Below are 26,428 nucleotides of genomic sequence, written 5' to 3' on the forward strand. Positions count from 1 at the left end.
AGTCTAACTGTGTGTGTGTGTGTGTGTGTGTGTGAGAGAGAGTGTGTGTAACATGAGACAGAGTCTGACTGTGTGTGTGTGTGTGTGTGTGTGTGTGTGCGCGCGGGGGGGGGGAGTGGGGTGGGGGTGTGTGTGATTTACGTGAGACAGAGTCTGACTGTGTTTGTTTGTGTGTATGGTTAATATTAGACAGAGTCTCACTGTGTGTGTGGTTAACATGAGACAGAGTCGGACTGTGTGTGTGTGGGGGGGTGGGATGTGTGTGGGTAACACGAGACAGAGTCAGAATGTGTGTGTGTGTGGGGGAGGGTGGGGTGTGTGGGGGGGGGTGTTGGGGTGTGTGTGGTTAACATGGAACAGAGTCTGATTGTGTCTCTGTGTGTGTGGTTGAAATGAGACAGAGTCTGACACTGTATGTGTGCCTCTCTCTATCTCTGTGTGTGTCTCTCTGTCTGTGTGTGTCTCTCTCTCTCTCTCTCTCTCTCTGTGTCTGTCTGTCTCTCTCTCCCTGTGTGTGTCTGTTTGTGTGTGTGTGTGTGTGTGTGTGTCTCTCTGTCTGTCTCTCCCTGTGTGTGTCTGTGTGTGTGTGTGTGTGTGTCTCCGTCCATCTGTCTGTCTCTCTCTCCCTGTGTGTGTCTGTTTGTGTGTGTGTGTGTCTCTCGCTCTGTCTGTCTGTCTGTCTGTCTCTCTCTCCCTGTGTGTGTCTGTTTCTCTCTGTCTGTCTCTCTCTCCATGTGTGTGTCTGTGTGTGTGTGTGTCTCTCTCTCTGTCTGTCTGTCTCTCTCTCCGTGTGTGTGTGTGTGTGTGTGGTTAACATGAGACAGAGTTGGACTGTGCGTGTGTGTGGGGGTGGGGTGTGTGTGGGTAACACAAGACAGAGTCAGAATGTGTGTGCATGTGGGAGGGTGGTGTGTGTGTGGTTAACATGAGGCAGAGTCTGATTGTGTCTGTGTGTGTGTGTGTGTGTGTGTGTGTTTAGTTAACATGAGACAGGGTCTGACGGGGTGTGTGTGTGTGTGTAACATGAGACAGTGTCTGACTGTGTGTGTGTGGGGTATGTGTTGGGGGGTGGGGTGTATGTGTTTAACATGAAACAGAGACTGATTGTGCCTGTGTGTGTGTGTGTGTGTGTGTGTGTGTGTAGTTAACATGAGACAGAGTCTGTCTGTGTGTGTGGTTGACTCGAGACAGAGTCTGACTGTGTGTGTGTGGTTAACCTGAGACACCGACACACACAGACAGTCAAACTGTGTGTCTGTGTGTGTGGTTAACATGAGACACAGTCTGACTGTGTGTGTGTGTGGTTAACACGAGACAGATTCCGACTGTGTGTGCGCGCGCGCATGGTCAACATGAGACAGAGTCTGACTGTGTGTCTGTGTGACTGGTTAACGTGAGACAGAGTCTGACTGTGTGTGTGTGTGCGTGTGTGGCAGCATGAGACAGAGTCTGACTCTGTGTGTGTGTGTGTGTGTGTGGCTAGCATGGGATAGAGTCCGACTGTGTGTGTGTTAACGTGAGACAGTCTGACTCTGTGTGTCTGTGCCAGAGTCTGACTGTGTGTGTGTGGTTAACACGAGACAGAGTCTGACTGTGTGTGTGTGTCTGTGTTAATGTGAGACAGAGTCTGACTCTGTGTGTGTGTGTGTGAATGTGAGACAGAGTCTGACTGTGCGTGTGTGTGTGTGAATGTGAGACAGAGTCTGACTGTGCGTGTGTGTGTTAATGTGAGACAGAGTCTGACTGTGTGTGTGTGGTTAACACGAGACAGAGTCTGACTGTGTGTGTGTGTGTGTGTGTGTGTGTGTGTGTGTGTGTGTGTGTGGTTAACATGAGACAGGTTCCGACTGTGTGTGTGCACGCGCATGGTCAACATGAGACAGAGTCTGACTGTGTGTCTGTGTGACTAGTTAACATGAGACAGAGTCTGACTGTGTGTGTGTGTGTGTGTGGCTAGCATGAGACAGAGTCTTTCTGTGTGTGTGTGTTCACATGAGACAGAGTCTGACTGTGTGTGTATGTGTGTGTGTGGCTAGCATGAGACAGAGTCTGACTGTGTGTGTGTGTGGTTGACATGAGACAGAGTCTGACTGTGTGTGTGGTTAGCATGAGACAGAGTCTGACTCTGTGTGTGTGTGTGTGTGTGTGGCTAGCATGAGACAGAGTCTGTGTGTGTGTGTTAACATGAGACAGTCTGACTGTGTGTGTGTTATCATGAGATAGAGTCTGACGTGTGTGTGTGGTTAACATGAGACGGGTTCCGACTGTGTGTGTGCGCGCACGCGCGCGCATGGTCAACATGAGACAGAGTCTGACTGCGTGTCTGTGTGACTGGTTAACATGAGACAGAGTCTGTGTGTGTGTGTGTGTGTGTGGTTAACACGAGACAGAGTCTGACTCTGTGTGTGTTATCATGAGATAGAGTCTGACTGTGTGTGTGTTATCATGAGATAGAGTCTGACTCTGTGTGTGTGTGTGTGTGTGTGTGTGTGTGTGTGTGTTATGAGATTGAGCCTAACTCTGTGTGTGTGTGGTTAACATGAGACAGATTCCGACTGTGTGTGCGCGCGCGCATGGTCAACATGAGACAGAGTCTGACTGTGTGTCTGTGTGACTGGTTAACATGAGACAGAGTCTGACTGTGTGTGTGTGGCTAACATAAGACAGGATCTGTGTGTGTTAACGTGAGACAGTCTGACTCTGTGTGTCTGTGCGTGTTTAACACGAGACAGAGTCTGACTGTGTGTGTGTGTGTGTGTGTGTGTGTGTGTGTATGGTTAGCATGAGACAGAGTCTGACTGTGTGTGTGGTTAGCATGAGACAGAGTCTGACTGTGTGTGTGTTAGCATGAGACAGAGTCTGACTGTGTGTGTGTTAACGTGAGACAGAGTCTGACTGTGTGTGTGTTAACGTGAGACAGAGTCTGACTGTGTGTGTGTTAACGTGAGACAGAGTCTGACTGTGTGTGTGTTAACGTGAGACAGAGTCTGACTGTGTGTGTATTAACGTGAGACAGAGTCTGACTGTGTGTGTGTTAACGTGAGACAGAGTCTGACTGTGTGGTTGACATGAGACAGAGTCTGACTGTGCGTCTGTGTGTGTGTGGCTAGCATGAGACAGAGTCTGTGTGTGTGTGTGTGTGTGTTAACATGAGACAGAGTCTGACTGGTGTCTGTGTGGTTAACATGAGACTGGTTCCGACTGTGTGTGTGCGCGCATGGTCAACATGAGACAGAGTCTGACTGTGTGTGTGTGTGTGTGTGTGTGTGTGTGTGTGTATGGTTAGCATGAGACAGAGTCTGACTGTGTGTGTGGTTAGCATGAGACAGAGTCTGACTGTGTGTGTGTTAACGTGAGACAGAGTCTGACTGTGTGTGTGTTAACGTGAGACAGAGTCTGACTGTGTGGTTGACATGAGACAGAGTCTGACTGTGCGTCTGTGTGTGTGTGGCTAGCATGAGACAGAGTCTGTGTGTGTGTGTGTGTGTGTTAACATGAGACAGAGTCTGACTGGTGTCTGTGTGGTTAACATGAGACTGGTTCCGACTGTGTGTGTGCGCGCATGGTCAACATGAGACAGAGTCTGACTCTGTGTGTGTGTGGTTAACACGAGACAGAGTCTGACTGTGCGTGTGAGTGTGTGTGGTTAACATGAGACAGGTTCTGACTGTCTGTGTGACTGGTTAACATGAGACAGAGTGTGAGTGTGTGTGTGTGTGGCTAGCATGAGACAGTCTGACTGTGTGTGTGCGGTTAACATGAGACACAGTCTGACCGTGTGTGTGTGTGTGTGTGTGTGTGGTTAACGTGAGACAGAGTCTGGCTGTGTGTCTGTGTGACTGGTTAACATGAGACAGAGTGTGACTTATCAGAAGCCAGTGCCTGCCTGTGTGATAAAGCCATCTGTGGCTAAATTCAAAAATAGAGCGGTCCGATGATTATTAATGGTAACACTTGTATACTGCAATAATATTTGAACTCAGTGATATGCTGAGGTCATGAAAGGCGCTGTAAAAGTGCAAAAACCTTTACTCTGTAACCCAGGGACACTGATATTGAAGTGGAATTGTTGTGTTGTAGACTTGTTGATTGAAACTCATTTTAACATGACTGAGGCAGTGGCACATGTACAAGGACGTGGTTGGCGCCATATAAGAAACCTCTCCAAACTGTTTCCTCTACCCCCGATCATAACTGACCTGTTCACCTGCCGGCTGTGAAGGTCAGTTGCAGGCTGTGCTGTGTACTCCATCGACAGTACACCTTGACAACTGCATTTTTGACTTTGGTCCAAAACTGATTACGGTGAGGACACAGTGACTGAACCTGTCTGCGTTTCACGCTTGATGTATGGTGAGATCTGTTTGCAAGCTGACAGCCCAGAGAATGGTTGATGTTGCATTTATGCTTTTGAAAAGCTTCAACTCATCTAAAAGCAGACAACCTGCGAATATAATTTAATTGATAAGAATGCTTGTCTTTTTCCTTGCTTGCTGGGTGTTATTAAACAGGCAACTAATTCCAGAAATGCACCCTGGCGTGATATTTATTTTCTGCTTGGCTTCTCTGCATTGTGTCTGAATGGGTTTGTGATTTTGGAATGTGCAAAAATGACAATTATATAAAATGGAAACATTTTTGGCATGGAATTCATTTGACTACCTCCTGTATACCCCACAGCCCCACCATCCCCGCGCTGGCTCAGTTAGTAAATGAAGCAAGGGGAGGCAGTGGCCTCGTGGTACTGTCGCTGGACTGTTAATCCAACACCAAAGTTCTCGGTTAACCGCGTTTGAATCCTGCCACAGCAGATTGTGGATAACACAGTGTGGAGCTGGAGGAACACAGCAGGCCAGGCAGCAGCAGAGGAGCAGGAAAGTTCATGTTTCGGGTGGGGACCTTGCTTTAAAAATTTTCTCACCCACCCCCAGCGATTTCTGAAGAAGGGTCTTGACCTGAAACACCACTTTCCTGCTCCTCTGCTGCTTGGCCTGCTGTGTTCCTCCACACTCTGTTATCTCTGACTCCAGCACTGGCAGTTCATATTATCTCCCAGCAGCTTGTAGAGTTTGAATTCAGTAAAACTCTGGAACTAAGATTTAATCATAGATTCCCTGTAGTAATGATAGAGGCCATTCAGCCCATCAAGTCTGCACTGACCTTTTGAAGACCATCCCACCCAGACCCTATCCCCATAAGTCCATGTTTAGCGTGGTCAATCTACCTAACGTGGACATCTTTGGACTGTGGGAGGAAACCGGAGCAATGCACAATGCCACACAGTCACCCGAGGGCGGAATTGAACCCTGGTCTCTGGTGCTGTGAGGCAGCAGTGCCAACCACTGAGCCATTAATCTATTGCCAGCTGTTGGAAAACCTCATCTGGTTCACTAAAGCCCTGTTAAGGAAGGAAACTGCCATCCTTACCTGGTCTGGCCAACGTGACTCCAGACCCACAGCAATGTGGTTGACGCTTAACTGCCCTCTGGACAGAAGTGATAATAAGAAGAAATAATGAACAGCTGGAGAGGGACTCTCCCAATCTCTGTTCAATATCTGGCTAAGTAACAGGAAGAAGGTGACAATGGATCTTGGTTCAGTGGATCGGGAGAAAGGAGGGAGGGAGTGATGGGGTGCAAAAGTGGCCAACCTGACTTGCACTCTGTGAGATCCACATTCACAGAATGATGCTGACGCCACCCCGCACCCCGATACTTGCCATTTCAGGAAGCCGTTTTGCTCCATTCTAACATTTCCATCATGGCCTATCTTAGTGTTGCAATAAGCTCATCGCAACAGCACTTTATTTTCCTCTTGGGGACTTTGCAGCCTCTAGGTCTCAACATTGAGCCAGCAACTTCAGAACGTGACCTCTGTCTTCCATATTGATTACTCCTTCCTTGGCCTTGTCTTATTTATGTCTTGCCGCCTTTGCTCTTAGAGCGAACCCCTACTTCCTCCTATTCCACCTGATCGTTAACACTTACTTTACATCTCAATTCATCCTTTACCACCATGAGCACTCCTTAGGTGTTTGCTAAGTGCATCCTCACCCCCTGTTTCACTCCCACCTCCCCACTCTGTCAGCAGCATAAAAATCAACATTTTCCAACTGCTTTCAGTTCTGGAGAAGAGCCATACCTGACCTGAAACTTTAACTCTGTGCCTCTGTCCAAAGGCGTTGCCAGACCTGTTGAGTTTCTCCAGCACTTTGTTTTTGTTAGCTTACTATTCACTGAGATTGAGAAAAAGGCCAGTGGCACTTCTGAGCTCCATACCCTGTCTGGTGGGTGTTGCTGTCAAACCGAACGTTTATTCCCGATGCCCAATTCCCTTGCTGTCTCTGTGACCCTTTCCAGTCCTTGTGTTTGAGAAGCTATGGGAAAGAGGAACGGGTGAAGCTGCTGGAGGAAAGGTAATAAAATCTTGTCCAGTCCCACTCTCTCTCCCTTTCCGTTACCTCTGAGGGTCTGCATTGCCCTCAGTGGGCTTTGCATATAAGTTAATCAGTTGGAAACAGGAGTGGTTTACTGGTGGTGGTTAATAGTTGAAAATGTACCCCGGGTGATTTGACGTTGGGGGAAAGAAAGTGTTTACCTAAGTGTCAGAGCATTTCTAGATATATTTTCAAAAAAAGTCTTATCCAGGGCTCTGGTCCCTACTTCAACCAGGGGATGCAGGTTCAAGTCCTACCTGCTCTATTCTATGCCTTTACATCGCTGAACGGGTTGATGTTTTATACATTCTAACATTAAGGCTGCTAAAGGTGTAGATTGAGGGAGGTGGGTTACAGAATCGCCCTGGGTCTCATTCTGGACAATGTTGAGCTGAGGCAGAACACAAAAAAACAATTGCTTTTCCTGAAGGAATGGTTGCGGCACAATGGTTAATTTTACTGTATCTCCTGTTTTAACAGAGCAGCATCTTTCCTGTTTATCATGCGCTGTCTAGTTTGGTTTCCAGTGCTCTAGTCTCACTGTGCTTCTTTATTTCACCCTTTAAAAAGTGAGTCCAAATCTCTCTCTCGCCCTTCCACTGAGTCCTGAGTGAATACCACCTGAACTCTTCCCAGTAATCACTGGAATTCCCATCTCAACGCACAGATCCAAACCCAAACAGTATTCTCTTTTTGCTCGTTGTCCCAATCTTTCTTTTCCTTAGTCTGGGGAGTTACAGAATCTTCCCTGCCATCTATTGTCACATTGTTTTGCCCTCTGTTCTGTTTCCCTGTACCCTCCCTAGATTTCACTCAACAGACATTGCTCAATTTCCCATTTTAACTTGAGATACAGTTTTCAAACTCACGCTGTACTGTTTAGACCAGAGATAGTATTCCACACAGGTGAGTAGAATCTACAGATTTTCCAGTTCTTTTTCTGAACCTTAAATCTGCAAACTCCTCAATCCACCCCTGAGCTATGACAACCATCAGGCTTTTAAAACCCAAGCTTTTCAAAGTTAGATTATTAATTTTTCAATTATTTGAACTCTGTTTTCTCCAGCCTTAGTCGAATAGGACCTCAACCCCCATTTTTCTCAACAACAAATAAATTGTTAAGAGCGAGTTAGGCAGCACTGCCATCTAGTGCTTAAAGTAATGATTAAATATCAAGTTCATTTGATGTTCAACTGATTTAAGGATCACGATCACTTCGTGAAGGAAACATTGGCAATTAAAGGTGAATTAATATTTAATAACACTTCTGGAAAAGGTGCAGAAGGTGAAAGATTTCTTTGTCTTCAACTGGATTCAAAATAAGAATTGTGAGATTTCCTACCAATTTAACCGATGCTGATTTTTTTTCGAGCTAGTTCACCGGTGAGTATGTTCATCAGCAAAATCTCCACTACCTATAATTTTTATCCAATTAGCAACTGACAGGAATGCATTTCCTCACTCTGGGAACTGGTCGTTTGGTCATCTGTAGCTCTGTCTGTCTCTCTTCCCCATCTCTGTTTCTTTGTCTATTTCTCTCATCTCTCTTCTCAGCCTTTCTCTTTTGGTCTCTCTTCTCTCTTGGTGTCTCCCTCCCTTAGTCTTGGTCTGTTTCTCTCTCTCTGTCGGTGTCTCCCTGTCTGTCTCTCTTCTCTCCTTTGATCAGACCTCATTGACAGTATTTGTATGACTCCGGTCACAACCAGCATTTTTATGTAATCAACAACCCCGACTGATTGTGTGTCAGGTACTGGGCACTTCACTATATTTGGGATTTTTTATTTTTGACCATTATACTACAGAAATTGGCTTCTATTTGAAGATAGGCTCCAGTGCAGCACCTTGTAACCTGGGTTTGCTTGAAAGTTATTGTTAGTGTATTCAGAATAACTATTTGGTCAAGGATAGCATTGAAGCTAATCTTGCACCAAGTGGGACATTTATTTACAGTGTTACCTATTACAAACATATACCTTTCTAACTCAAACACAGCAACATTTCAACAAGTTTATCTTTATATGTTGTCAACCTACATGCAAGTAAACATAATTAACCTGCAATTAACAATTTGGTCAGAAAGTTAAGTTCCAGATTCAGAGCAGCATTTGCACTGAGAGCTGTTCAGTCTCTTCATTGGTGTCTTCTTGGACATTGCAGGAAAATATAACATGGTTACCATAACCATCATGTCAAAATGTTCAGCAAACACTGTTTTGCATTGTTGAAATTTTCCAAGTCACAATTACTTTTTGAATGCATTCACTCCATATAAGAGCCATTCTCTATCCTCATGATCACATAAACAACAACAGAATGAGACTTACTGTAATTTTTCAGCCTTTGGTGAGGCCACACCCAGAACATTGAGTTCAATTTCTTTCTCCTTATCTGGGCAAGGATGTTCTTGTGATGGAGGGACTACAGTGAAGGTTTACCAGACTCATTCCTGGGATGGCAAGACTGACGTGTGAGGGGAGATTGTGTTGGTGAGAACTCTATTCACTGAAGTTTAGAGGAATGAGGGAGGATCTCGTGGAAACTTATAAAATTCCAACAGGAGTAGGTGCAGAAAAGAGGTTTCTGATGGTAGGGGAGTCCAGAACCAAGGGTCATAGTTTAAGGAAAAAGGGTAAAACATTTTTTGGACTGAGATGGAAAATTTATTCACCCAGAGAGTGGTGAGCGTATGGAATACACTACCACAGGAAGTGGTTGAGGCTAAATCATTGCGTTATGAACGAGATGGATCTAGCTGGAAAAGCACAGCAGCTCAGAAAGCATATGAGGAGCAGGAAAGCCATTGTTTCAGACTGAAACCCTTCCTGATACATTGACTTCTCTGCTCCTCGGATCCTGTCTGACCTGCTGTGCTTTTGCAGCTCCACACTTATTGACTCTAGCTTCCAGCATTTGCAGTCCCTTACTGTCTCCAAGTCTTGAGGTGGATTTAGCACGTGTCCTTAAAGGGATCAAGGGGTGTGAGGGAAGAAGACAGGATTAGATTATTGAGTTTGGTGATCAGCCATGATCATAATAAATGTCACAGCAGCCTCAAGGGTCGAATAGCTTCCTCTTGCTCCTTCTATGTTTTGATGAAGCAGCCTGCTTTTCAGTGGTGATGAACAGGAGGAAGATTGGCCAGGACAAAATGCTGTTTGAATGATACCCCTGGACTTCCTAACACTAACCAGAATTTAGTTTGATTGCCCTGCTCTAGGACCCCTTGTTTGTGAAAATGTAGGGTTCCTTTGACACTGCATGATTAGACAGGGTGGCATGGATCTCTCAGCGCCAGGGACCCCGGTTCCAATCCACCCTCGGGTGACTGTGTGGAGTTTGTATGTTCTCCCCAGGTGTGCGTGGGTTTCCTCTGGGTGCACCCGTTTCCTCCAACTGTCCAGAGATGTGTAGCTTGGGTGAATTCGCCATGGGAAATGTCGGGATACGAGGACAGGGTATGGGGAGGTGAACCTGGGATTGGGGGAATGCTCTTCTGAGAGGCGATGTGGAGTTTTTGGACCGAATGGCCTGTCTCCACACCATAAGAGATTCTGATACTAGCCTAGGTCGTGTACTCATCCCCGAAACTGTGCTACTGTTAACGCAGTGTTATCAGTAGGTTTTAATTGACTTTCTGGGTGATGAGAGGTTTGCGATTGATTAGCAGTCTGTGTTGAGGTTTCCTGAAGGGTATTAATGAAGTGGTTGGAATTTTACAGTAAATCAAGCGTTTGGTTATTTCAACGGGGTCAGATTAGTTGAATTAAATCTGTGACTCGCTTCGGAAGCACCTGAAACTAGACAGTGTCAGGCCTTGCTGAGTTTCCCCCAGCAACTTCTGATTTCCAGCACCTTTAATTGCATTGTAGAGGGTCGGAGTGCCTTGGTTTTGTTGAGCTGTCGGTTCTTTACCGGCTGCATTGACACTGATTGCTGTTTTCTTTCTCTGTCTCTTCAGCTTACGGTCATTTTCAAGAGCTTCCAGGAGTGTGTTGATCAGAAAGTCTACCAAGCAGAGACCGATGACCTCCCAGCTGCCTTCGTTGACGGCTCGCGAAATGGCGGTGAGAAGCATGGTGCCAACAGCTTGAGGGTGCTGGAGAAAGTTGCCGGGCAGCACATTGAGATCCAGGCCAAGTACATTGGCACCACCATCATCGTGCGGCAGCTGGGCCATTACCTGACATTTGCCGTCCGGATGCCCGAGGAGGTGGCCAACTCCTCTGAGGATAACCAGGGCCTCCAGCTGTGCCTGAAGGGTTGCCCGACCAATGAGCAGATGGACTGGCGGCTCCCTCAGCCACGGAAAGGAGGGCCCGCAGCCCCCCAAGGAGCCTTCACTCGTGAAACAGCCACCGCGAAGTGCAGGGAGAAGTTGCCCGTGGACGACCTGTACTTCCGATCGTGCGTTTTTGACCTCCTGACCACAGGGGACGTGAACTTCACGCTCGCGGCGTACTACGCCTTCGAAGATGTCAAGAGCTTGCACTCAAACAAAGACAAGCTGCACATATACCAGAGGACAGCTGATCACCCAGAGGGAAGCTCTGCCCCGGGTCTCCCGACTCTTCCCGTTGCACACTGGCTGCTAGTCTACTTCCTCTGGTACTGCCTGGCACATCTATAGCCACGTTGTTCTGTGACTTTATCAAGCAGCCGGTTTACATCAGTCTTGTTTTCGGTTTGAACCGCTGGTAACTACCTATCTTGTACCTCGCTTGCGCTCGTCCGTAAATTATTTCGGTTTCTAATTTTGTTTTTCTGCCTCCCCACCTCCAGACACGCATTTTTCCACTGGTGCTGCCTGGGGATAGATGGATGTCATTGGTGCCATCCTGTCGATGTTTGTGGTTATGTGTTTGTAGAGGATCTGGAATAGCGCAGGCGTGCGATGCCAGCCTGAACCAGGAGCCTGGCTGGGAATCACCTTACCTGCTTCCCCGAAATGAGAGCCGCATGTCCTGAAGCTCATTAGTATTTGTTGTCTCCCCCCCACCACTCCGCCCAAACACCCCTCCGAATCAAAGTGATGACCTTAACCCCTTCGCTGGGGTGGCATGAGCAAACAGTGAAGATCCTCACTGAGTAAAGGCTGTAGAGTTCCAGCCTCCCGCTGTACCTACCCAACGCCTTTCAGGATCTGTGCTCTCATACGGCTCATTCCTCTTGCCGATCTCTCTGATTCGCCCTTCTCCCTGAGCCTGGTGAATGTTGACGGGCTAATCGCATACGGCAGCATCACCGGGGTCTAGCACTGTACTGACTTCAGCCCTGTGTCCGCACAGTCACAGGCAGCAAGCTGGGCCCAGTCCTTCCTGAGCCAGGTCAGTCAGGAAAGAGATACATAAAATAATGAGACTGAACTGCAGAGCAGTAGCAGTGCTCCAGTCACGTGTGTATAAGGCCCTGGCACGTCATAGAACCCATCTTCCTACTTGACCAGGAGTTTGTTTTTTGCAGTTTGACTCAGCTTCTTGTATTTTGACATGGAGTTTCATACTCGCTTGTGCCTGTTAAGTGACACCTCATGCCCACCTGTTGCACTGGCACCAACTCTACCGGGCTTGCCCACCCGCTGGCGTTGGTTCAGCACAGTCGTGATCCCTTGTGTAGAAGTTTGGAACATGTGTTCCTTTCTGGAGAGAAGGTTGTCTGAGTGCAGACAGCAGCAGTGGGGTGGGGGATGGAACGTGGGGCAGGGGATGGAACGTGGGGCAGAGGGCCCTGTGATTAGATTAATTTTCCAATAATGGGTTTAGAAATCGACATGTCCAAGGCAATCAGATGAGTTCAAGATACGAGCCAGATTTTATAGGTATGTTTAACAGTAAGTTACACAGTTTGTGTTTTGTAAAACATTCGCTTTGTTATTTGTACTGTGTGTTACACTCTGGGGTGGTGTTAAATAAGGGAAGGGGCTGAATCAAAATAGTGTTAGAGGAAGAGATGGCACATTCCAACAGTAGCAGTGCCTGTCTCCCTCTAAATTCCTCGGGGGTTGTGGTAGACAGCTGGTGCTCCCTTTTCAAGGGCACCTGAGCTCAAACATAGCTGCGGAAGAGGGGCAGGCAGTTAGGAATGACACCCTTCCCCATAATCCATCCCATCCATGTGCCTAGACCCCATTGCTGGCTGCTTTAGCTGGGCCTGTGATGAGATCCTCTCACCCTGCTATGTAACCCCTCAATGTTGGGCATACCTGGAGGTTGTAGTCCGAGAAGTGTTTGAAGTGAAATGAAGAGTTTTTTTTAAAAGACTGCAGGCTATTTCTTGAACACCTCCCCCACCCGGTTTGGTTTATAAGATCCTGTCTCCAGTAAGAAATGTTGCCACGAACATGCTGCAGCTACTGTTCCTGCTGAACGAGAACTGTGCAGACAACGTCTACCGGGCCCCCCACCCCGGCTGCGGAAAAGGGAGAGGGTGAAGAGAATTCTCCCTATAGAAGCTGAATACTATTGGAGCCAAAACCAGGGGGAGAAGTTGAGTTTGGAAGCGAGATTGTTAACTACAGTCTAGGACTCGAAAGCAGGATTGCTCCTATCTCAGTGTGGAATTGCTGAAGAATTTCTGTTCTTGCCTTATATGTTTTGGTTTTCGTAACTCTAGATCCCTGCCTCTTCCCAGTTCCATCCCAACATTGTTGCTCGTCTTTGGTAACCTTTGGGTCTGGGGATCTCTGCAGAGCACCAGCAGCTTCCTTACTGGGGTTGGTTTCCCCTCCAAAGCTGCTTTTCTTGTATCCCAATCCTGCACCCACTTACCCTCTTCCCAACAGCGCAGTTTGAGCAGAGACCAGCAGGTGGTGATCAGGAGCAGGAGTCCACCCCACTCAGACCAGTGTTGGAGCCCCTTGTTTCCACTTAAGTAGAGAGGAGAGCTAATTACATTTGCTTTATCAGTGCATAAATTTACAGGTCAGTTAGGAAAGAGATACGTAAAATAATGAGACAGAACAGAACAACAGTCTTTAAGATCCAGTGACGACAATTCAGTGCAGTAATTACCCAGACACCGATGAAAATGATCCGTGCCCCGTGGCCCGAAGGCACTTTATGTCGATGACAGCCGTGTGTACTGTGTGATTGTGGAGCTCACTGCATGGCATGGTGTTGCTGCGACAGTGTAAATACAGTGTTGTATATTGTTGGGTGTAACTTATCTTTGTTGAGATAATATATAGAGACCCCTGGTGAACATTTGTGACTGTACATATGGAGTAATGTAATATTTCGTTAAATATTAATGTGTAAAATGTTAACTCTAGCAGCTCTGTTTACTTGTTGACGTGCTTTGGTTGTGTTAGGTTGACAGAAGGAGGACTTGTGAAAGCAGACCCTTTAAGATTTCTTTAGAATGAAAGGGGCCTTGTTGGCATCGTTGAGCAGGGAGAGCATTGGTGGGTAGCAGTCTTTACATCACCAACATTACTGGTCTGTTTCCAAAGTTAAACACGAACTAGAGTCTTTTCTGTTTTGCCTGCCCCGATACCCCACCTCATTCTCTTCTCGCTTGCTCTGGCTGCCAACAGAGCCCCTTCTGAGAGATTTTTAGGAATGGCACTTTATCTTAGTTACAATATGATGTGGTTCTTCTTTATTTGAATTGTTAAGACGATGGGACAGGAGGTGTTGCAGTGCCCAGGGAATACACAGCCGTGATGGTGTGGTGTTTCCATAGTCACATTGCTTTTTTGGGAAAATGAAAAGAACGACTCCATTCTTTCCAATATGTAGAAATTTTCAGCAAGATCTCTTTGTGTACATAATGTAAATTATTTATTACTGAAAAATCTTTGAGTAAAATTTTTGAGAAAGAATTTCAACACTTGAGTATGTTGGCTGCAGATTTGTGCTCACGTGTTCAGAGATGCTGGTGCTAAGGGGTAACAATGGGTTTTACATTTTTCAACATCATGTGTACTCAACACAGTTCAGATGCAGCATCAAGCTCGTTGGACAATGCCCTGTCAAACACTCGCCAGTGAAATACATAAAAGTTTAGCCACAGAGTAAATCATACCAGCCATGATTTTAGCAAATGACAGACCAGGCTCAAGGAGCTAAATGGCCCACTCTGCTTCTAGTTTTTATGTGGAATAGCAACACTGCCTCAGCAGGTTGGTTTACAATGCACACCAATAACGTTTCCCAGATCTCCGAGCAGCTTCACTTTCCCATGGCCACACAATGATTACCAGTATTCACAATAACTGATTGGGGATAATCCAAACTTGGCTATATTTGCGCTCAAACTACCTGCTCACAGTGGGGCAAGAGCTGGAATCTCCAGGTCCTCTACCTCCAAAATATTCCTACCTAACAGACAGCGAGGTTGTTTCTATACAATAATAAGAAGTGTTGGCAGCTCCTCAAGCCTGTTCCAGTGAGATCATGGCTAACCTAATTCCATCAACCTGCCTTTGGCCCTAATTGCTAATAACAAACTTTGCTTAACAAAAATGATTCAGTCTCAGATTTAAAATGAACAATTGATCCAGCATCTGATTATTGGTCTCCTTAATAAGGGGAAATGTTTTTCTTCATCTACACTCCACGGCACTTTGTATATTTCAGTCAAGCCCATCATCATTCTCTGCTCCAAGGAAAACAACCGCAGCTTCTCTTCCCAGCTGAATCGCTCCCAACTCAGGCAACATCCGGGTGAACAAAAACAAGACGATGGAAATCAGGAAGAAAAACAGCGAATGCTGGAAAAGCTCAAAATTGGCATCATCTGTGGAGGGAAAGCAGAGTTAATGCTTTCAGGTCCAGTAACCCTTTACCAAAACTATTCGAAAGCAGGACCTAAAATGTACCCAAGGGTTTAGGCCCGAAACGTCAGCTTTTGTGCTCCTCAGATGCTGCTTGGCCTGCTGTGTTCATCTAGCTTCACACTGTTATCTCAGATTCTCCAGCATCTGCAGTTCCCATTATCTCCGCCCAAAATGTAAACTCTACTTTCACTCCATTGATGCTGCCAGGCCTGAGTTTTTCCGGCAACTTTTGTTTTTGTTTCGAACGTTCTGGTGACTCTCCCCTGCACCCCCTCCATCGTAATCCCATCCCCCCTAGTGTCATGACTAGAACCACATACACTATTCCAGCCACGTTCTGGTGACTCTCCCCTGCACCCCCTCCATCGTAATCCCATCCCCCCTAGTGTCATGACTAGAACCACATACACTATTCCAGCTGTGGCCTAACATACTGTACAACCAGATTCATGTGTCAACCAGCACCCTCAACCCATCTGTCTCACATGACTCTCTGCATTAAAGTAAATGCCATCCAACATTGTTAACCTTCCTGGAGTCTTATCTTGAAGTAGTAGTACGTTCTGCCTGCCAGACTGGCTTGGAATTACTTCTACAGTCACCTCTGTGGTGCCAATAATTTATTTGCACTGTGTCCCAGTCCCACTCCCCTGATAAATTAGTGGGCAGCACACCAACAGCTCTGCTCTCTCAAACACGCCTGCAAGATGTGAATCCTGTTACAGTATAGGAGCAACCCTCAGACTCGCCCAGGTCCCACCTTCCTCAGAACTGGACCCAGTGACTCAGAAACCTCACACCTTCCCTGCTGCACCAACTCTTCAGCCACACATTAATCCAGTCTACCTGCTAATAGATATTTTCTAAGTAACCTGTTCGGAGATGTTATAACACACCTCTAGAGCAGGCCTCCTGGTTCAGTGGGGACACTAACAAAGGCTGCAAGAACGTCCAGAATAAACATGTTTAATCAACCTATTCAGCGACATGATTACATACTTTTGGAGCAGGTGGAGTTGGAGAGGCAGGGACGCTATCATTGCACCATAAGAACCGCTATCTGCCAGTCATCATTCAGAGACGAGGAAGACATTTTTCTTGCAGAGGATTGAGTGTGTTTAAAATTCCTTTCTTCAAAAGGCAGTGGGATGCAGTATCTTTACACATTTTTAAGGCAGAGGTGGATAGATTGTAGATTACCAAGGGATAGACAAGAATGTAGAATTGAGGTTAAAAAATCAGGTGAACCATGAGCTCATTGAACGGTGGAATGCACTTGAAGGGCTGAGTAGTTCCTATAACTATTACCGTACACACTAGCACATCGCACTGGGAGTAATCCAGACATTGTATCCCTTGAATTCTTTCCTTTCAATCTGCTACCTATCTCCCTAAATTCTGGCTGCAGGACCTCATACCTCTTTTGATCGATGTTGTTGGTAGCTGTGTGAATCAGGACCTCTAACTGTTTACCCATCCCCTTCAGGATGCCCAGCTGCTGCTCAGTGACATCTTTGATCCTGGCCCTAAGGAAGGTAACATGCCATTCTGGAATCAATCTGTGGTTGCAGAAACTATTGTCTGTACTCCTCATGATGGAATGTCCTGACACTATCGCTCTTCTCTCCATCTGCTTCTCCCTACCTTGTGAACTGGGCTTTGACTTCACCCCTCAGAGCAGTCATCATTCCCACTGTTTTCTAACACAGAAAGTTGTCCTTTAGTGAGATGCACCCTGAGGCTTTCCTAACTGACTGTCTGCCTTCCTTCTTTTAACTGATAGGAACTTCCTTAAGCTGGGGGGTGTTGATGAATGAAAATATACAATCCTAGTTCCGCTTAGCCTCGCAGATGCTCCAGCTGACAATCAAATTCCAACGGTCTGGCAGTATTATGGCTAAACTATTAATCTAGAAAGTCAGCCAATGTTCTGGGACCCTGGATTCAAATCCTAACAACATTAGACAAACTGGAATTAAAATCTGCTGATTTTCTTTCTGCCAGGAAGAACCCATCTGGTTCACTAATATCCTCGAGGGAAGAGGTCTGCCATCCTTACCAGGTCTGGTGTGACCTACGTGTGGCTCCAGATCGACAGCATTTGCGTCTGATTCACAACTGCACTCCAGGCAGTTAGGGATGGTCAACAAATATTGGCCTGGCCAGCACCACCCACAGTCTGGGAATCAATAAAATAAACAAATCTAGTGCCCAAGTGGTGACTCTAGCTGCAGATTTCATCATCCAAACTGACTGGAGGTCTCAGATTTTCCCATGTAGCAGGTTGTGGAACTCACCACTGGACTCTATTGCCATACCTTTAGCTTTAAAAAAAAACTCAAATTGAGCCAAGTAGAAAACTAATTTTCTTTTGAACAGTTTTTTTTTATTCATTCATGGAATGAGGGTGTTGCTGGCCAGGTAGCATTTATTGCCCATCCCTAATTGCCCAGATGGCAGTTTCCTTTCCTAAAGGACATTAGTGAACCAGATGGGTTTTTTCCCCCAATAATCAACAATGAATTCATGGTAACTATGAGATTCTCAATTCCAGATATTTACTGAATTCACATTCCACCATCTGCCAGATTCGAACCCAGGTCTCCAGAATGTTATCTGGGTCTCCCAGATGTTAGAAGTCTTCACTTTCCTTAATGCAGCTTAATATGCAGGACGAAAATATCTCATCCACCACCTACCAATCAGCTCACTGCTTGGTGCTAATGATACTTTTGAGAGCCTTTTGGAATTCTGGTGGGATTCTTATTGTCCTGTATTTAAGGGGTCATAGTTGATGAAATTTAAGTATTTAACGCCTTAAATGGAATGAAACATGCTAATTCACCTCAGAAATAGACACAAAGAAAACAAAGACCAGGCCAGAGGTCATCAGATGCCATGAATGTTTAGTTCCCCCCTAACACAACTGTTCTTCAAGAGACTTGCAAGGTCGAGAGGGAAGTTAAAAGTTTGAGGAGAACATGCGAGACAGTAGGACTAAAGGTGGTGGAAGCATCACAGCAATGGGACTGGGAAGGGCAGGAGAGATTGGATAAGGTAGGATTGGGAAGAGGGGAGGTAAGGTACGGTGGGAGAATTCTGCACTGAACAGTAGGACAAGATGAGGAAAATATTGGATGCTCCAATCACAACTTTCACAAGTGTTGCTTTAAGCCTGTCAGGATCGGGTGTTAGATGAGCAGTACAGGATAAAAGCATAAGACAGGTTGGAGTTTATGGAACATGGAGTGAGGGAGATTAATGAGAAGAGGTCAAGTTTGGAAAGGTCAAATGAGAGCACAAGGGTCTCACTAACATTGGGATTCTGGGGAGAAATGAGTGGAAATAGTGATTCGGTAAAAGAACAAAGGATCGAAGCTCAAGTTCGTGTGAAACTAATTTGTTAGTTGAGACATCGAGTGGGAGAGGGGTATTGGTACCTTCCCGGTATTTCAATGGCTCTACAACTGACATTTTCGCCCTGGACATGTTCAACTTCTTAACACCTCACCATCTTAAAGTGAAGGAGGATACACCAGCAATGACAGACTATTCAGCAGGACCAAGGACATTAAATGTGGAGATAGGGGAGCTGTTAAGCAGGTTGGCAGGGAAACAAGCCTGAAGGCAACCAGAATTAGGAATATAAGAGTCAGGTTGTGAAAGATATGAGAAACTTGTTTTGAACAGATGAATAGTGGGAAACAGAGTCAAGTAGCTCTGTCTCAAACAAAGCTACTTAGTAGAATGGAGAATGACTCCGAAACATTGCACAATTGTGAGGGTCTTGCAATCTTGTTAAAACCCTATCTATGTAAACAATGCTAATTCTTCACTTAGAGAACTCAGTGATGGAACTTGCTCGGATGATCTGTCGCCTACTGCCTTGATCGCTCAAGTCTTGAGCACCTGATCTGTTCTGTGAATTCTTGGGATTGTGTTCCAGGACCAATTTGAGAAACCTTTTCACTTCCTTGCAGACACAGTTAACTTTATTGAGCCCACACTACCCAAGATTTCCTGCACCAAGCAAACACTGCTTATTGGCTTCCTACATCCCTATTCTCAGCCGCACTAAATTATTAATGGCTCTTCTTTCTTCTTGAGCACTGAAGGCTCTAGATGGCTTTGGGAGCTTTTGTTGAGTTCCAATGACAAGACCTGGGTGCATTCTGGATTACTGCATTCAATTCTGGTCTCCTTGCTATAGGAAGGATGTTGTGAAACTTGAAAGGGTTCAGAAAAGTTTTACAAGGGTGTTGCCAGGGTTGGAGGTTTGAACTATTGATAGAGGCTGAATAGGCTGGGGCCTATAAAATCATGAGAGGAATGGATAGGGTGAATAGCCAAGGTCTTTTCTCAGGGTAGTGGAATCCAAAATTAGAGGATGGGAAGGGAAAGATTTTTTAAAAATCCTAAGGGGCAACTTTTTCACGTGGACGGTGGTATGTGTATGGAATGAGCTGCCAGAGGTGGTGTTGGAGTTTGGTACAATTAAAACATTTAAAAGGCATCAGGATAGGTATCTGAATAGGAAGGGTTTAGAGTGATATGTGCCAATGCTGGCAAATGGGACTAGATTAATTTAGGATATCTGGTCAGCATGGACAAGTGGGACCCAAAGGTCTGTTTCCATGCTGTACATCTCTATGACTCGATGACTAATTGTAACTTTGCCTGAGAATTGATCAATTCCACTGGCACATGGCCACAGGCATTCTGTGGGATTTTGTACCAGGGCCTACTTTGATTAGATAGCTATTTTCAACTCAGCATTCTCAGGAAGCCTCAGGAACAGTTGAACTGCCACCTTGATCAATCAGACTGGAAAATGAGATAGGTAGAGAGAGAGATCCAGGAAATATCAATTAGAACATTTAATATTTTAAAATATGTGGAGAAAGTGAAAAGGATATGACCCTGACAGAGAAATAAAGAGAAAAGCATTTTCTTTTAAATTGCCAATTATTGAAGAATGAGACTCCACATGTGTAAAAGAAATGCCAGAGAGGTTGTTTGGAAGTAATTAAGACTTATCATACTGTTGAAAATCTTAAAACTGAATGGGCAAGCTTTGAAGGCACGCAAAGAACTACTGAAATCTGAAACTTTGAAGTAAGTTTGGTCTGCGTTTACAAAGTTTGTTCCACTACATCACGGTTTTTCCCACATGCCTGAATTCTGTGTATCTTAAAAAAAAAATCTAGGAAGCTCATGATGGCAATGTCCTGATTCCTACATTTGACTGCATACATGCATAGACTGGAAAATAACTGCAACTAGCTCCATAATAACAGAGTGCTTTTAGGCTCATCAACATTACTAGCACAAAATCTTGTTCACTATAAACTCAGAACGTAGAACAGTGCGGCACGGTAGAGGCCCTTTTTGGCCGACGATGTTGTGTTAAACTTTTACCCCAAAACTAAGGTCTATCTAACCTCCACATTTACCTTATACTGTCATCCATATGCCTAATAGCTGCTTAAATGCCCCTAATGAGGCTGACTCCACTACCCTCTTCAGCAATACATTCCACGTCCCTATCATTCTCTGAGTAAAGAACCTACCTCTGACGTCTCCCCTATATCTACCTCCACTCACTTTAAAACCATGCCCACTCATCATAGCTACCTGGCTGTCCACTCTATCTGTACCTCTGATCATTTTGTACACCTGTATCAGTGCAGTGCAGTCAAAGTAGTGATTCGGCACAGGGTGGACAGAGAAACAAAGAATCTATCACACCAATGCTTTCACTCCCACTTAACATCTTATCACCTTTAAGATGCATGGGGAAAAAAGAGCTACGCGAGGACCACATTTAAAAGCAATCACATTCCCATCCTAGACCTACTTAGATCATGGCTATTTGAAGTAATGCTCTTGGAAGAAATAAGCAAAGATATGATCCATTTGCAATGGTGAAATGCACCCAAGCTTTTGAATCGAACATTTTCATTAGGAAAGTACACCTCCTGTCTTTACCCAGTCACATCCATATTCAGAAGTTCTAAGAAAAAAGAAAGTGAAGATTGGAAAGGGAATGTAATGGTACATGCCTTCTGAAGTGTCAGTTTAGAATGGGCAATGAATACATCCTTGCTAGAAATATTCAATTCACAAGAAAGATTTTTTTAAAAAAAACTAAGATCAAAGGAATAGAAGTCAGTGTTTCTGGATAGGATGAAGTTGTTAGGGCCAGTGCATCTTCACTCTCTGTAATTGGAGGAACAGACTACAGCAAAAAAAAATAGAAGATTCTCTGCTGTTGAACATACACCCAGCACTCTGTATTTTTAGATCAACTTGATCCCTTATACTTCAGCCATCTCAGCCACTGGAGTTTGACTGATGAGCTGATATTTATTGAACCTGGGTGCAAAATAGCACCAAGCATTCTGCGAGGCGCAGGGCACCAAAATGCAGACTTCTAAAACAAGAACAGAAATTGCTGGCAGGACTCAGCAGGTCTGGCAGCATCTGTGGAAAGCAGAATCAACATCAAGTCCAGTGACTTCTTCAGAACTGACAGAAACTTCCCAGTTCACTGAACCAGAAACAAAAGGAATCAGAAAGGTCCATAAAATCACCACGCATTTCAATTATGCAAAACTGTTGCTTAAAGCTGTGATTAAATTCTCCCCTTAAAATGCTCTTAAGAGCGAAGTACCACTGAGGGGCTGGAATTGCCTCTCCTCCCTCCACCCCATCAGAAAGTCATGGGTTAAAGTCTGTTTGCAAGAGTCATGAGCACACAATGCAGTCTGACTGCTCAGTGCAGTGCTAAGGGAGTGCTGCACTGTCAAAGATGTCAATTTTCTGATGGAATGTTAAAAGTAAAGCTCTCAAGTGGATTTAAGAGGTTAAAAAAACACAGCACTATTGCAAAAAAAAGTGGTATAATTCTCCCCAGTCCTATACTAACCCCTCAAACACCACTATCAATTAAACCAATAGAGACAGAAGACACACGATACCAGGTTATAGCCCAACAGGTTAATTTGAAATCACAAGCATTTGGGTGACTGCTCTTTTGTCAGGCGAAGTGGGAATTCTAACTTTGTCCACCCCAGTCCAAGACCGTCACCACCACATCAATGAACTGGTCATTATGGTAAAGAGCTTTGTGTGAGCTTGCTTTGTAGAAATTGCTTGAACATAGAACATTACAGCACAGTCCAGGCCCTTCGGCCCTCGATGTTGTGCCGACCTGTCATACCGATCTCAAGCCCACCTAACCTACACTATTCCATGTACGTCCATATGCTTGTCCAATGATGACTTAAATGTACTTAAAGTTGGCGAATCTACTACCGTTGCAGGCAAAGCGTTCCATTCCCTTACTACTCTCTGAGTAAAGAAACTACCTCTAACATCTGTCTTATATCTTTCACCCCTCAATTTTAAGCTATGTCCCCTCGTGCTTGCCATCACCATCCTAGGAAAAAGGATCTCCCTATCCACCCTATCTAACCCTCTGATTATTTCATGTCTCAATTAAGTCACCTCTCAACCTTCTCTCTAATGAAAACAGCCTAAAGTCCCTCAGCCTTTCCTCATAAGACCTTCCCTCCATACCAGGCAACATCCAAGTAAATCTCCTCTGCACCCTTTCCAAAGCTTCCACATCCTTCTTATAATGTGGTGACCAGAACTGTACGCAATACTCCAAGTGCGGCCGCACCAGACTTTTGTACAGCTGCAGCATAACCTCTTGGTTCCAGAACTCGATCCCTCTATTAATAAAAGCTAAAACACTGTATGCCTTCTTAACAGCCCTGTCAACCTGGGTGGCAACTTTCAAGGATCTATGTACATGGACACCGAGATTTCTCTGCTCATCTACACTAACAAGAATCTTACCATTAGCCCAGTACTTTGCCTTCTAGTTACTCCTACCAAAGTGCATCACCTCACATTTGTCCACATTAAACTCCATTTGCCACCTCTCTGCCCAGCTCTGCAGCTTATCTATGTCTCTCTGCAACCTACAGCATCCTTCCTCACTATCCACAACTCCACCGACCTTAGTGTCGTCTGCAAATTTACTAACCCATCCTTCTACACCCTCATCCAGGTCATTTATAAAAATGACAAACAGCAGTGGACCCAACACTGACCCTTGTGGTACACCACTAATAACTGGTCTCCAGGATGAGCATTTCCCATCAACTACCACCCTCTGTCTTCTTTCAGCAAGCCAATTTCTGATCCAAACTGCCATATCTCCCACAATTCCATTCCTCCGCATTTTGTACAATAGCCTATTGTGGGGAACCTTATCGAACACCTTGCTGAAATCCATATACACCACATCAATCGGTTTACTCTCATCTACCTATTTGGTCACCTTCTCAAAGAGGTCAATAAGGTTTGTGAGGCACGACCTTCCCCTCACAAAACCGTGCTGACTATCCCTAATCAATATATTCTGTTGTAGATGATTATAAATTCTATCTCTCATAACTTTTTCCAACACTTTACCAACAACTGAGGTAAGGCTCACTGGTCTATAATTACCAGGGTTGTCTCTACTCCCCTTCTTGAACAGGGGAACCACATTATCTTTGCAGTGTCCTTAGACATGAGTGAGGTCCCGGAGGACTGGAGACTTGCTAACGTTGTCCCCTTGTTTAAGAAGGGCAGCAAGGATAATCCAGGTAATTATCGACCGGTGAGCCTGACGTCAGTGGTAGGGAAGCTGCTGGAGAAGATACTGACGGATAGGATCTATTCCCATTTGGAAGAAAAAGGGCTTATCAGTGATAGGCAACATGGTTTTGTGCAGGGAAGGTCATGTCTGACCAACTTAATAGAATTCTCTGAGGACGTGACAAAGTTGATTGATGAGGGAAAGGCTGTAGATGTCATATACATGGACTTCAGTAAGGCATTTGATAAGGTTCCCCATGGCAGGCTGATGGAGAAGGTGGGGTCCAGGGTGTGCTAGCTAGATGGATAAAAAAAACCGGCTAGGCAACAGGAGACAGAGGGTAGTAGTAATTGGAGACCTGTGACCAGTGGTGTTCCACAGGAATCTGTGCTGGGACCACTGTTGTTTGTGATGTATGTAAATGATCTGGAGGAAGGTGTAGGTGGTCTGATCAGCAAGTTTGCTGATGACACTAAGATTGGTGGAGTAGCTGATAGTGAAGGGGACTGTCAGAGATTACAGCAGAATATAGATAGACTGGAGAGCTGGGCAGATAAATGGCAGATGGAGTTCAATCTGGGCAAATGGGTGGTAATGCATTTTGGAAGATCAAATTCAAGGGCAAACTCTACAGTAAATGGAAAAGTCCTAGGGAAAATTGATGAACAGAGAGATCTGGGTGCTCAGGTCCATTGTTCCCTGAAGGTGACAACGCAGGTCAATAGGGTGGTCAAGAAGGCATATGGCATGCTTTCCTTCATTGGACAGGGTATAGAGTACAAGAGTTTAGCAGGTCATGTTGCAGTTGTACAGGACTTTGGTTCGGCCACGTTTGGAGTTGTGTGTGCAGTTCTGGTCGCCACATTACCAAAAGGATGTGGATGCTTTGGAGAGGGTGCAGAGGAGGTTCACCAGGATGTTGCCTGGTATGGAGGGTGCTCGCTATGAAGAGAGGTTGAGTAGATCAGGATTATTTTCATTAGAAAGACAGAGATTGAGGGGAGACCTGATTGAGGTCTACAAAATCATGAGCGGTATAGACAGGGTGGATAGCAAAAAGCTTTTTCCCCCAGAGTGGGGTACTCAATTACTAGGGGTCATGTGTTCTAAGTGAGAGGAGGAAAGTTTAAGGGAGATATGCGAGGGAAGTTCTTTACACAGAGGGTGGTGGGTGCCTGGAACGCGTTGCCAGTGGAGGTGGTAGACGCAGACACGCTAGCGTCTTTTAAGATATATTTGGACAGGTACATGGATGAGCAGGGAGCAAATGGACACAGACTGTCGGAAAATAGATGACAGGTTAGACAGAGGATCTTGATCGGCACAGGCTTGGAGGGCCGAAGGGCCTGTTCCTGTGCTGTAGGTTTCTTTGTTCTTTGTATTTGCTCGCCTCCAGTCGTCTGGCACTATTCCTGTAGACAATGACGAGTTAAAGATCAATGCTTTGCTTTGGTTCCTACAAATCCTAACAGACGTAAAGCACTTTGACACGTGAAGTGTGAACAGTGCTATATAAACACAGGTCTTTTGGTTGTTTAATGGAAGTCTTCACCCCTGCCTTTTCCAGAGAATGTTGACTTACCTGACTTTTGCCCTGGAGGTAGGTACAGCTCTTTCTGTACAGAGGCACTCAAAACATTTTACTCAAAAGGCTCTTTTGAGGTGTGATGCAAGTTGGAATGAGATTTTGGAAGGGTGTCTTGGGTGCAGTGGTGGTGTCTGTACCTCCGAGTTGGGTGGCCTGGCTTTAAGTCCCACATGCACCAGAGGTGTGTCATGACAAGTCTAAACAGGTTAATTAAAAATATGAGGGGTCTTGGAAACACCACAGTATTTTTGTCTGACATGAACAGATCCATGTTGTCAGACTGGCTCCTTTAGTTAAGGTTTGAGACCAACATATTGAGGTAGCTTTTCTCTTTTAGTAAAATAAAATGTCTCGTGTTTACATTACCTCTTTAATGTATATAAAATAGTCCAAACTGCATTGGTGGATTATCAAAAATAGGGAAAACGAGGAAGTAGCAGTTGACCATAAACTTCAAGGGGGCAGGCAGGAGTTCAGTGAGGGAATCCCAAAGCTTTGGTTTCAGGCAGTTAGGTCCACAATCACCAAAGTAATTTAAATGGAAAATGCACAAGAGGCGAGAATTAAACACAGATCAAAAGGAGGGTTTCAGAGAGTAAGAGATACAGAGGCAACAACCCAAGGTCAGTTGTATCATGCATGACAGCTCTTAGCTCAGACTGGCAAACTGGCCACTTTCCCCCCTGCGTGGTCCAGACACTGGGCGTGTTGTGGAAATCATTGCAGTCCACATGAGATTTGTAGCTGTCAATTCATGACTCTAAGCCTAGAGAAGAAACCTCTCCTGTCTTTCACACTTTGCAAAGTCTAAATCTGAAAGTTTAAAATGAGCTTCCTGTGACTAATGAACCTGAAGCAATCTGCCCTCTGCTGTTCAGCACAGCATGGAACTCCTGGCAAACAATGCTACCACCCAACACAATGGAACGTAATATGAACTCCATTGTCACTGCTTGCCCAGCATCTACACAA

The 26,428-nt window shown here is 45.3% G+C and overlaps 1 protein-coding gene across 1 annotated transcript in view; it reads left to right on the plus strand.

Moving 5' to 3' along the window:
- Positions 1–14,237, plus strand: part of LOC125467288 (repulsive guidance molecule A-like) — a 47,455-nt gene extending 33,218 nt beyond the window's left edge. The window contains exon 4 of the mRNA XM_048562937.2: positions 10,395–14,237. Within this exon, the coding sequence (XP_048418894.2) occupies positions 10,395–11,063 (669 nt within the window). The 3' untranslated portion in view covers positions 11,064–14,237. The remainder of the gene's footprint in view (positions 1–10,394) is intronic.
- The last annotated feature ends 12,191 nt before the right edge of the window (positions 14,238–26,428 follow it).

The sequence above is a fragment of the Stegostoma tigrinum genome, chromosome 33 (assembly GCF_030684315.1).
Source record: "Stegostoma tigrinum isolate sSteTig4 chromosome 33, sSteTig4.hap1, whole genome shotgun sequence".
Taxonomy (NCBI): Eukaryota; Metazoa; Chordata; class Chondrichthyes; order Orectolobiformes; family Stegostomatidae; genus Stegostoma; species Stegostoma tigrinum.